Source organism: Macrotis lagotis, chromosome 2 (assembly GCF_037893015.1).
Source record: "Macrotis lagotis isolate mMagLag1 chromosome 2, bilby.v1.9.chrom.fasta, whole genome shotgun sequence".
In the NCBI taxonomy this organism is placed as follows: Eukaryota; Metazoa; Chordata; class Mammalia; order Peramelemorphia; family Peramelidae; genus Macrotis; species Macrotis lagotis.
The window spans coordinates 236,044,824-236,057,489 of record NC_133659.1 but is presented as its reverse complement, the minus strand read 5'-3'; the positions used below and the strand labels follow the sequence as shown (position 1 = coordinate 236,057,489).

Sequence of the window (12,666 nt, the reverse complement as noted above, 5' to 3'; positions counted from 1 at the left end):
GGACTTTGAGCAAGGCATTGACCAGAATGTTACTCCAGAAGATAATATATATGTAATATGTAATAAATATGTAATATGATTCTCATCTCTAGGGAAGTCATGGACTAGAAGTGAATAGTGACAATTAACATTTATGTTGTTATTTAAGGTTTGAAAAGCACTGTACAAGTTTTTTATTTTATTGGAGGTTGATGTTATTATTCCCATTTTACAGGTGAGGAAATGGGCTGACAAAGATAAATGGATCTGCCCAGCATCACACATCTAGGCCTTATCTTACTCCAGGTCCGTTGCTTTATCCACTGTACCACCTACATGGCCAATGTATGGATTTCTTTTGATTGTCCACACATGCTTGTTCAATTCTAGGAAAGGTTATGTTTTTTCCCCTGGGAGTTGGATGGGATAGGATGCTTGGGTGGGTGGAGTTAGGAAGAGAGTTAGGAGAAGAAAAATTGTGGAAATAAGTGGTATAATTATAATGAAATTTTTTAAGAAAGAAAAGGAACATTAATAAAACATTTTAAGTAAATGGCTCAGAATTGAACAGAAGAAAGTTCAAAGAAGAACGCACATATTGGACAAAATTCGTTTACTGAATGTATTTTTTCACCTAAAAAGCAAGAGTTTTTAATCTTGTATTATGAGCGTATTTTTCAGAATATTTTACTAATTGGATTTTTTGGAGTCCTGTATTTTATTTTACTAATTTAAAAACATTATTTTTAGAAGCAGTCCAAAGACCTTTTACCCATCTTCTTAAAGGGACAATGCTCTTGACACAATAATGCTTAAGAACTTGTGTTATTTTATTTAAGTGAGTTTTGTTTTTTAAGGTTTTTGCAAGGCAAATGGGGTTAAGTGGCTTGCCCAAGGCCATACAGCTAGGTAATTATTAAGTGTTTGAGACTGGATTTGAACCCAGGTACTCCTGACTCCAGGGCCGGTGCTTTATCCACTGAGCCACCTAGCCACCCCAGAACTTGTGTTATTTTATTTAAAAAAAAAAAAAAGAACAAACTGTACATAATGGATATTTGTGGTTCATTTGCAATATTCTTTTTCTCTGTTTTTGTGTATTAAAATACCACTTTAAATATTATAAATAACCAATAAATAACCAGGAAAATTTTAAAAAGTTAAAAGATTTGAATGGATCTGAGTTTTAAAGGGTTTAATCACTTTTCTATATTGAGATGAAGCTCCTTGAGGGGAGGGACTGTCTTTTGCCTCTTTTTCCTGGCACAGAGTAGGTGTTTAATAACATTTATTGATTGATTGCTTGATATTGCTATTTAGTTAGCTTTTTATATCTACTCATGAACTTTTGGGGGGGCAGGGTTTGTAAGGCAATGGAGTTAAGTGACCTGCCCAAGGTCACATAGCTTGGTAATTATTAAGTGTCTGAGCTTAGATTTGAACTCAGGTCCTTCTGACTCCAGGGCTGGTGCTCACGACCTAGCTGCCCCCATACTCCTGAGCTTTTAAAGATTTTCTTTTGCATATGTATTCTCTAACTAGAGGGGAGTAATATTATTTATCAGTTTATATAGTAGAAAAAACTACTTTACACTAAGTATTGTAAGCTGAACAAGTCTCAAATGCAAATCAAATAATCATGTTGACATTCATATAGATCTTTAAAATATACAAAGTGTTCGACATACATTATTTTATACACACACACAATTCTGTGCATTAGGTGCTATAAGTATTTTCTGTTTTACAGATATCAAATCTGAAACTTTTAGAGGTTAAGATTTGTCAATGAACATACAGTTCATCAGAATTGAAGTTAGTATTTGAATCCTAAAATTAGCTGACCTCAGGTCCTGTGCTTTTTCCTGTTATACCATACTACTTATCAAATAATTATGAATAATTCTAGTCCTATATTATATTAAGTGTAACTTCCACTTCAGTCACTGAGTAATTTCAATAAAACTTCCTAATTCAATTTAAATGAGATTTGAGTTTGGGATTTGACTTGATTTGAATGTACAATTAGGGGTGCCCAATGAATAGAGTATCGGGCCTCATCTTTCTGAGTTCAAATATGAATCTGACACTTAGCATCATTACTTGCAAAGTCTTATTTCCCTTCTAACCCTTTTTGATTTTTGGCCTTTTATGTTTAATTAAATTTTCCAGATAATTGGGATATCTAAAATTGAGTATATATTTCCTGGAATTTCAGTATCCTGTAATGCTATGATTAGAATGCTGCTGAAACATTTAAAAGGTTGATAGCCTAATTTCTTTCTTACTTTTTTGCTTATCTCAAGAATTGAGATGGGTTGTGAGTTTATGCTAGTAACAGGGGAATACTGTACTTGGAAGGATAAAGAGGTGAATTTGGAGGATTAGGCTTTGCTTTGTCTCTGTTTTCCTTGGTATTTAATAATCTTCTGAAAACTTACTCTTTAAAGGTCAAATTTTAGGTGACTACTGAAGTAGATAGGATAGATTGAGTATTATTTTATGGATTTTGGTGCCAAGTGTAATCTTAATGAGGTACTTGAGAGGTACTAGATGCTCCCTTGATTTTAGTGGAGCAACTTGTTGAGTACAGGTGATCATTCATGCCTGGCAGCCAACAGATTTGAGGAGTGTATAGTTAAATGTGTAATTTCAAATTTCTTTTTTTAAAAAGATAATACAAAACTGTAATTACATGATAAAGGGCTCCTGACTTTAACAAGTTCAAACCGTGTACAGTTATCTCTGTTTTCTTTTCACATTTATTCATAACTTTGTATATTTGCATATTTGTTCTCAAAGAGAAAAAGATAAAGGATTATGGGTCAATGGCTTTTTGTCATATGTAAATCATTCAGTTTTGGCAGAAGAATATTTGTGCCAATTTTCCCCAAAAGTCTTGTAGAAATCCCTTTGCCTCCCCTAGCTAATTAAGTATTTACTAGCAAATCACATTACATTTTTGGGATAGGTATGATTGCAGTTTCTTTTAATGTTTGGAAAAGAAAAAAAAATTTACAGATGATGATGATCAGACCATCCATTTATACACCTTGTTTCCCTTGCAAGTTTGAATGATTGAGTTACTTGGAGAACTCTGGAACTTATTTCTGTTTTTTAACCTGTGTGATTTTATTGAATAAACCATATTTTCTCTTAATTTTTTTCTCCATTTATTTTTCTAATTCAGTTTATAAAGGGAAGTTTTAGCCATGGCTTTTGTACCTAGATTCTGTATCATAGATCTTCGGGTTGTTTTGTAGAAAAATAAATTGAGTTTGAAATTGGGAGGTATGAATTTTTGAATCCTACTACAGTTCTTTTTTGTATTGGTTCAGTCATTTTTCAGTCATTTATGACTTTTCTTGCCCCCCCCCTATTTGAGGTTTTTTTGGGAAAGATAATCATTTGCCATTTCCTTCTATGGTCTTGTGTTTTGGAAACTATATGTTGTCCTCACCATATGTGAATCTTACACATATACCTCATTGCCATTTTACTTTAAGTTTGAGCCCACTCTTCCCATAATCACTGTGTATTTGTGAAAGTATTCCCAAGTTTGTTGTAGCAAAGCCCTGTAAGGAATCTTTTTGCTATTTCATTTGAATAAAAAGCCTTTTCTGAAACTTAGTGTATCTAATTACTGATTGTTAATGAGAAACACACTGATGGGACATAAGATTATTTTTGGAACTCAAGGTAGCAGTCACTCTTTAAGCCACCCAAAGTATTAGTATAAATACCAATAGGTAGAAAAACCCAAAAGGAGGGCTTCATATAATAGTATTTATTATTGCAACACTGAGCCTCTAGCTTTTTCTTATGGTAAAATATCATTATAACATAGTTTTTAAATGAAGATTCAATAAATGCTTCTTGATTTACATGATAATTCATCCTACAGTTTAGAAAAATTCAAGGACTCTTTTCCTTTAAAATTTCATCCTAAAGTTATCATGGAAATGTATTTTTATATTCCCCTTATCCCTTTTTCTCTTATAATTTAATTATTCAAATTACTAAATTCCATATAACAACCTGTATTTTACAGATCTATTACAAGCTAATGGGATTGTGACTATAATCAAGAGTTGTTATTAATTATAATATATAAAGAGTTAAACAGTATGTACAAAACCTTGCCCCTAGCTTCATGAAGGTTATATAGAATAACTGCTAAGGACCAAACATGTTTATATGTGAAAATAAAAATTAAATTTATTAATTCATTTATTTATCAAGAGATTTCTTATCAGAATATAGTGCGGTAGGGGCAGCTAAGTGGTAGCCCTGGAGTCAGGAGTACCTGAGTTCAAATCCAGCCTCAGACACTTAATAATTACCTAGCTGTGTAGCCTTGGGTAAGCCACTTAACCTCATTTGCCTTGCAAAAAGGAAAAAACCTAAAAAAAAAAAGAATAGTGCAGTAGCTCTCTTAATTCATATCTGATAAGAAGCCTTTTCTTGAATTGACTGTTTAGTTCAAATTTTATTCCATATACAATGGGAAGCCATAAAATGTTTTTAATGGGAGTAAATAAAAGATAAAACTTTTTTAAAAAAAGAAGATAGGGGCAGCTAGGTGGTGTAGTGGAGAGAGCACTGGACCTGGAGTCAGGAGTACCTGAGTTCAGATCTGGCCTCAGACACTTAATAATTACCTAGCTGTGTGGCCTTGGGCAAGCCACTTAATCCCATTGCCTTGCAAAAATTTAAAAAAAAAGGATAACTAGAGCAGAGAAGCTAGGTGGCACAGTGGGTACAGCACTTGCCCTGGAGTCAGGAAGATATGAGTTTAAATGCAGCCTCAGACATCAAGTGTAAACTAACCATATGACTGAGCAAATCAGTTAATACTGATTGCCTCCGCTGCCCCCACCAAAAAAAAGAAAGAAAAAGAAATTTAGGATGAATTGGGAAGAAAGGTAAATTAGCAGTAAAGAAATTGGTATTCTTTTGTGATTTTATGGGTATGAAATGATAAACTCTGGCCTGTGGTACTGGCAAGTAGAATAGAACAGATTCCAGAAAAAGTTACAAAGTAAGAATTAAAAATACTTATTGAGTAAATTAACATGAGGGTGATGTAAGAATGAATTGTGATTGAAATTTTGAACCTAAATGTCCTAGAGAGCAATGATACATTTGAAAGGAATAAAGAAATTATGAGGAGGGAGTTACTTATTTTTAGTGAAAAAAAAGTTGGACCTTACTGTGGAAAAAGCAGTCCCAAATTTGAATCCCAGCACTGAAATTTTAATAGCTATTTTTAGTGGAAGATACTAATAGCTGGAATTTTTATACAACCTCTTGTATGGCAGACACTGCCTTAGTCCAAGAATTATAGATTTTTATACCTTCTCAACAACCCTGGGAGATAGATTGCTATTGCCCCCATTTTACAGATAAGGAATCTGAATCAAATATAAAATGCTTTGCTCAGGATCACACAGCTAATTAAGTTTCTGAGGCCAAATTTGAGCTCAGATCTTCCTGACATAGGTCAAGGGCTCTGTCCAGTGCACTATCTAGTTGTCTTACCATTAAGATTATGTCTGGGTAAATCACTTTATCTATCTGGATCTGGATCCTTATAAGTAAAATAGAGTTGATAGTGTATTGAGTTACTTAAAAATTGTAATATTGTCTAATGTATTTAGTTATTGTTCAGCCATTTTAGATGTCTAATTCTTTGTGACTTGATTTGAGATTTTCTTGGCAAAGAAATCAGTGGAATGGCTTACCTTTTTTTCTCCAGTTCATTTTACAGGAGTAACTGTAGGCAAGCAGAGGCAGACAAGGTTAAATGACATGCCCAGAGTTACATAGCTATTAAGTATGTGAGAACAGATTTGAACTCAGGAAGATGAGTCTTTCTTACTTTAGCCGCAACACTGTTCACTGTGCTGCACAGCTACCCCAACTAATAGTTGCTATACTACTGTTATGAGGGGATGTATTTTTTAAAATAAACTTTTATTGATGCTTTTTCTGTTACCTAAATGTACCTTTGTTTCTGACCTCTCCATAGCCTTCACATAGGATAAGAATATTTTTTCCACAGAAAGTAGAGAAGAGAAAAAATGATCAGCACATTTGAAAAAGTTTGAAAATAAGTACATCGTTCTGCATCTGCATATCTTCTAATACTGCAAAAGAATAGGGAGCAGGAGAGCCCTTTTTATATGTCTTCTTGGGGTCACATTTATTCATTATAATTTTAAATTGTTTTGTGGAAGTTGTATATTTTGTTTTCTATTAGTTTCTGCATGTTTCATACCACTCTGTATTCATTATATTCATATTTTCTTAGTGCACAATAATGTTTCATTGCATTCATATGTCACAATTTATTTGGCCATTCATTTATTTCATTTCTAGTTCTATAATAAAATCATATCATTTCAGAGCATCTCCTTAAGAATTCATAACATTCAGGGGTGGCTAGGTGGCTCAGTGGATAGAGCATAGGCCCTGGAGTCAGGAGTACCTGAGTTCAAATCCGGCCTCAGACACTTAATAATTACCTAGCTGTGTGACCTTGGGCAATACACTTAACCCCTTGCAAAAAAAAAAGAAAAGTGTCATAATGATTATCTCTCTAAACCATAACTAAATAAAAATTCTCTCTACAGCCTTTGGTGGTCATACAGGCTTTGCTTTTGTAAAAATAATCAAAACAGTTTATAATTTCTTTATATATTATTTTAATATCCACTCATGATAAGTAAATTAGTAATTTGAGTTTCGAGTGATATGTATAAGTGTCTTATAAGGAGGTCATATCCAAATTAAATTGTTGTAATACTATATGCATAAAACAACAAAATGAACACAATATAACTTAAGCTTGTGCTTACTTTTTTAAAATTAAAAGGAAAGCTACTTAAAAATTGTAATATTGTCCAGTTTATTTTAATATTACAGCAATCAGAAATTAAAACAGCAATGTAAAAAAAACTTATGACATAGATATCAAACTTAATTTACTAATTTTATTTTACTTTTATTTTTTAAAATTTCTTGTTTGATTCTCCATTGCTTTTATAAAAAAAGAAGAAAGCATCATTGTAACAAATGTCAAACCAAGCAAAAACCAAAAAATGTAACTTGAAAGATATAATTTTAAAACTTGTGATAAATCTATTTTTTATAATTTGTAAATTTCTACATATTATACCTTCTTCTTTCATATAGCTTTATTTCACATTTCTATTAAGTCAGGCATAGAAGAGTATACTGTGATTTTTTTCTCCTGGAAAGGGATCTAAGCTATCATCTTAATATTTACATGAAGAAATTAACCAAAGTATAATTTGAGTGAAATGATATACTATTAATTAGCATTGATTTTATTCTAGTATTCTATTGGCTTCATTCATTTAGAAGATTCTTTTTTTAAGGTATACATAATATATTTTAAAGTGATGGTTTATTTTGTACTTTCAGAAGAATTTGTCACTTCCCTATGTGTCAGTATGTGCCAGTATATAATAAATATTTGTTGATAATTTGCTAAATTAAAAAAATAAGTGATTTAAAAATATTTTCTTTACAAAAATTGTTTCATATTTAGCTTTACAGTTACCTGGGCAGGGGGGGGGGGGCATAAACTATCTCAAAATTGCTGAGTTAGTCTTGGACTTTTCAAGTATTTTTGTTTTTGTTTTTGCAACAAACACACAAAAAAGATTTTTAAATTTCCATATTTAATTACATGCCTTTATTTTTTAAAAAAATGCAAAACTGTAGGACAAATTGAATATGCATTATTTAGACAGGCTGATTGGAGTAGTATGCATTTGAAAGGAATATAACAAACATAATATGATTAACAAAATGTATCATTTTATTTTGGTGGAAAACATAGAGGGATGTTAGCTTGACAATATTGCAGTTAGATGAAGTCAGATCTAGTTCTTTAACCAGAGTAGTCGTTTTTTAGTTTAATCTTCCAGGGAGTTAGAATTCTGACTCTGTACATTCTGACATTTTTATAAGTAATTTGATTAAAGGAATAGATAGTATCTATTTTCGGGGTTAGGACATTTTTATGAATTTAATAAGATGAAATTCATTAGAATAAATCTTATCTGGAGGTAAAAAAAATTAACTTCACAGACAGTAAAGGATTTGGGAGTTGTAATTTATTGCAAATTCAGTATAAATAGACAGTATGCAAAAAACTTATCCAAATCTTGTGTCTCCTTCAAAGGCCCTGTTTATATGTTATCTGAAGTATTTTCAAGTTGGCATCACATTTGAAAAGGATATTTAAAAGTTAAAGGGCATCCAGAGGAGACAACTAAAATGACAGATGATTTTTGATATTTTTAATTCATTTGATATTATGGAATGAACTGGTGAATTCTTAATCAGGAAAAGAAAACTTAGTGGGATGATGTGAAGGCTAGTAACAGCTATCTTAAAATGTATGGTTGATATTATAGTGGGATTGGATGTGTTTTGTTTGACTCAAGTTCTAAAGAGGCAAATATAAAATTGATTTTTAAGGGAAAACTAATTCCTAAAAATGTTACTGAAAAATGAAAATTTTTTCCCCTGCATATCCAAGATCCTTTGCTAGATCCTTTATTAGTATTGTTCTGCTTTTCATTGAATTCCTTACAAGTCTCACAGACTCCTATAGACTTAGACTATCCTACTTAGTAGTCATTGACTGGTCTGCCTTTCAGAGCATTTTCCAGCCTCCACCTGCTTTAGTATACTATCTCCTTTTTAAAAAAGACTATGTTAACTCTAATTATAGTCAGACTGATAATTCATTTTGAGCCCTGATAACATATTTCAAAGATCAAAGGAAGTGACTAGAACATTTTATTGGAGATCTTCAAGTAGAGTATGGATGTCCACTTGTTGACTGCATTGTAGTGAAGGTTCTTTTTTTGGGTGCACTCACAGATTTGGATCTAGAAGGAAATCTTAGAGGCTATCATCTCCAATACCTTAATTTTAACAAAAGAAGAAACTGAAGCCCTTAGAGTTTAAACAGTTTGGCCAAAATCATATTGCTAGTAAATTTCTGAAGAAGGATATGCATTTAGTTCTTCCCAATGCTATGATGGTTCTGTACTATGCCAACTGATTATCTCAGTTTATTTCATTTATTTCAAATGATTGCTATTGACATTTACAGCTCTAAGATTCTTTGATTTTTATGTCTTCTAGGCTGACATCAGGTGGCTGAGTTAATGCTTAATAAGTACTTAGTACATTGGTAATTTAATGGAAATTGGCATTGTTACCATCTGTGTCAGATTCTAGTTTCATGGTTGTATACATAATGTTACTGATTTTTCTCTTTATGTGTATCTTTAACCTTGTGGCACTACATTGGCATATATGATAATCTTTTTTTTCTCAATTTAAAGATTTCATTTATTTTGAGTTTTACAATTTTTCCCCTAATCTTGCTTCCCTCCCCCCACCCCTCACAGAAGGCAATTTGCCAGTATTTACCTTGTTTCTAGGTTACACTTTGATCTAAATTGAATGTGATGAGAGAGAAATCATATCCTTAAGGAAGAAAAATAAAGTATAAGAGAGATAGCAAGATTATATAATAGGATATCAGTTCTTTTTTTTCTAAATTAAAGGTAATAGCCTTTGGTCTTTGTTCAAACTCCACAATTCTTTCTCAGGATACAGATGGTATTCTCCTTCGCAGATAGCCCTGTCCCTGATTGTTGCACTGATGGAATGAGCAAGTCCATCAAGGTTGATCTTTATCCCTGTGTTGCTATTAGGGTATACAGTGTTTTTCTGGTTCTGCTCATCTTGCTCGGCATCAATTCATGCAAATCTCTCCAGGCTTCCCTGAATTCCCATCCCTCCTGGTTTCTTTTTCTTTTTTCCTTTACTTTTTTTTTTTTTAAGATTTTTCAAGACAGTAGGGTTAAGTGGCTTGTCCAAGGCTACACAGCTAGGTAATTATTAACTGTCTGAGGTCAGATTTGAACCCAGGTACTCCTGACTCCAAGGCTGGTGCTCTATCCACTGCTCCACCTAGCCACCCCCTCCCGGTTTCTAATAGAACAATAGTGTTCCATGACATACATATACCACAGTTCATTAAGCCATTTCACATTTGAAGGATATTTACTTGATTTCCAATTCTTTGCCACCACAAACAAAGCTGCTATGAATATTTTTGTACAAGTGATGTTTTTATCCTTTTTCATCATCTCTTCAGGGTATAGACCCAGTAGTGGTATGACTGGATCATAGGGTATGCACATTTTAGTTGCTCTTTGGGCATAATTCCAAATTGCTCTCCAGAAAGGTTGGATGAGTTCATAGTTCCACCAACAATATATTAGTGTCCCAGATTTCCAATACTGATCATTGTCCTTTCTGGTCATATTGGCCAGTCTGAGAGGTGTGAGGTGGTACCTCAGGGGTGCTGTAATTTGCATATCTCTAATAAGTAATGATTTATAGCAATTTTTCATATGACTATGAATTGCTTTGATTTCCTCATCTGTAAATTGCCTTTGCGTATCCTTTGACCATTTTGAGGAATGGGTTGTGTTTTTAAAAATTTAACTCAGGCTTTCCATGGGGCAGTGGGGGGAGGGAAGCAAGATTGGAGGGAAAATTGTAAAACTCAAATAATATCTTTAATAAAAATAAATTTAAAAAATTTGACTCAGTTCTCTGTATATTTTAGAAATGTGTCCTTCATCAAAAATACTAGTTGTAAAGATTGCTTCCCAGTTTACTACATTTCTTTTGATCTTGGTTACAGTAGTTTTGTCTGTGCAAAAACTTTTTAATTCAATGTAATATAATCAATTAGTGATATTCTCCATCTCTTCCTTGGTCATAAACTGCTTCACTTTCCATAGATATGATAATCTTTTTTTGACTTATCTCTTCTCCTACCCTATTACCTCCTCTTAGTACTCAAATCTTTTAGTTTGTCTCACACACCCCCATGAATCTAACCATGACATTAACTAAGATCATAATCTGGGCATTAATTTCATTTATGGATGGTCAGACCAACCCCTTTTGAGTAGTTTACATATCTAGCCAAGGTTCTGCAGTGCTTACTCATTCGATGCAGCTAGTACAACATGATTCATGTACAGGAGCATCTGGTGGGTCTCACTATACAACACAGAATACCTATTCATTATGAGTTTTATTTCTGGCTCTCCATCATCGCAGAATTGAGCCTTTTGGGATAAGTACATTCTTTTCTTTCCCTGATGCTTTTGAAAACAAAAAACTTGAATGTTTATGGAAAACAGTCATGTTTCCTTCCTGAGGTATATTTTGTGTTCTGTTGGCCTTGCAGTAGCAATAATTTATATTTGTTCAACTTCAGCAAAGAATTACTATTGTTGATATTAGTAATTTCTGATGTCTATTTCTAGATTTTCAATACTGGTTGCTTCTAAATTATTTTGTTTACCATATCTTTTTTAAATTGATTTTTTAATTAAAATTTTTATTTAGTTCAACAACTTGGTCATATAGTGATACAGTGATAAGTATCACATCAATTATAAGTTTCCTCTGTTAAAATAAAATGTATTTGATTGTTTTTCATGATTTTTTTGGTATTTATAGCATTCGGTATCTGTCAAATCTTTTCTTAAAGAAAGTGCTTATGATATAAAAAATATTAGGCTTTTATATAGTCTTCAATTCTCTGGCCACTTCATTCCTTTTTATTGAACCATACTCACCAAGCTTCACCAATTCCTAACTTTTCAATGAAGGCCCCAATTATGACTGAATTATTAAAAAGTATAAGTCGTTATTATGTGCAAAATACTGTGTTGAACACTAGGGATACAAATAGGTATTGTGTATATGTATTTATGACATCTATGTCTTTTTATACTCATTTAAAAATAATATATTTATATGTCTAGCTGTAGTAAAAATATGTGTCTATATGTACACAATATCATATATGTTTAATTTTGCTATTTGGATTTTATAATGCCTTCCCCCCTTTTCCTTTTCTAGTTGTCCCTGTGATATTGAAAGCACTGACATTTGATAAAAAACGCGGAGCCTGCAGTGTAGGTTCCAATGTGAGAGATGCTGCATGTTATGTTTGTTGGGCTTTTGCTCGTGCCTATGAGCCTGAGGAACTGAAGCCTTTTGTTAATAAGATTGCAAGGTAAGATATATTTTATGCAATTATAAAGATTAAAGATTTCCTTATTTTCATTGATAACCAATAAATCTTGCTTGATATCTTTTACCTATAATTCACTAAGATTGTCATTAAATGAGTTAATAAATGGATAGATGAAAAAATTTATTTTAGGAAAGTTTAGGAAAGATTAAGTACATAAGCAGACTTTTTACAGCAACAGCATATTAACATATCCTACCCAATGTTGTCATCAACTTGGGAAGTGTTCTATGGAGTTTTTCTGCATGACACTTTTTTGGAATAATGCTCTTCTGCTCAGATATATCCATACAAAAAGATAAACCCTTATCCCTTAAATTAGTACTTAGTTAATGAGCATGACAATTAAAGTAAATAAGCTTTTTTTATTACAGATCATTTATTGATAATTTCTTCACTCAGTTGAATTTTTAATTGTATCAAAACATCAGAAACCAAAAGAAAAAAAGAAAAGCAGTAACTTTATTAAAGTATGATTTAATCTCTTTTATAGAATATAGTTTTTCTTA

At 32.3% G+C, this 12,666-nt stretch overlaps 1 protein-coding gene across 1 annotated transcript in view; it reads left to right on the top strand.

Annotated features, from left to right (window-relative positions):
- The window catches only part of TBCD (tubulin folding cofactor D), a 401,955-nt gene that overhangs the window by 148,079 nt on the left and 241,210 nt on the right, over positions 1 to 12,666 (top strand). The window contains exon 15 of the mRNA XM_074225195.1: positions 11,983 to 12,139. Within this exon, the coding sequence (XP_074081296.1) occupies positions 11,983 to 12,139 (157 nt within the window). The remainder of the gene's footprint in view (positions 1 to 11,982; positions 12,140 to 12,666) is intronic.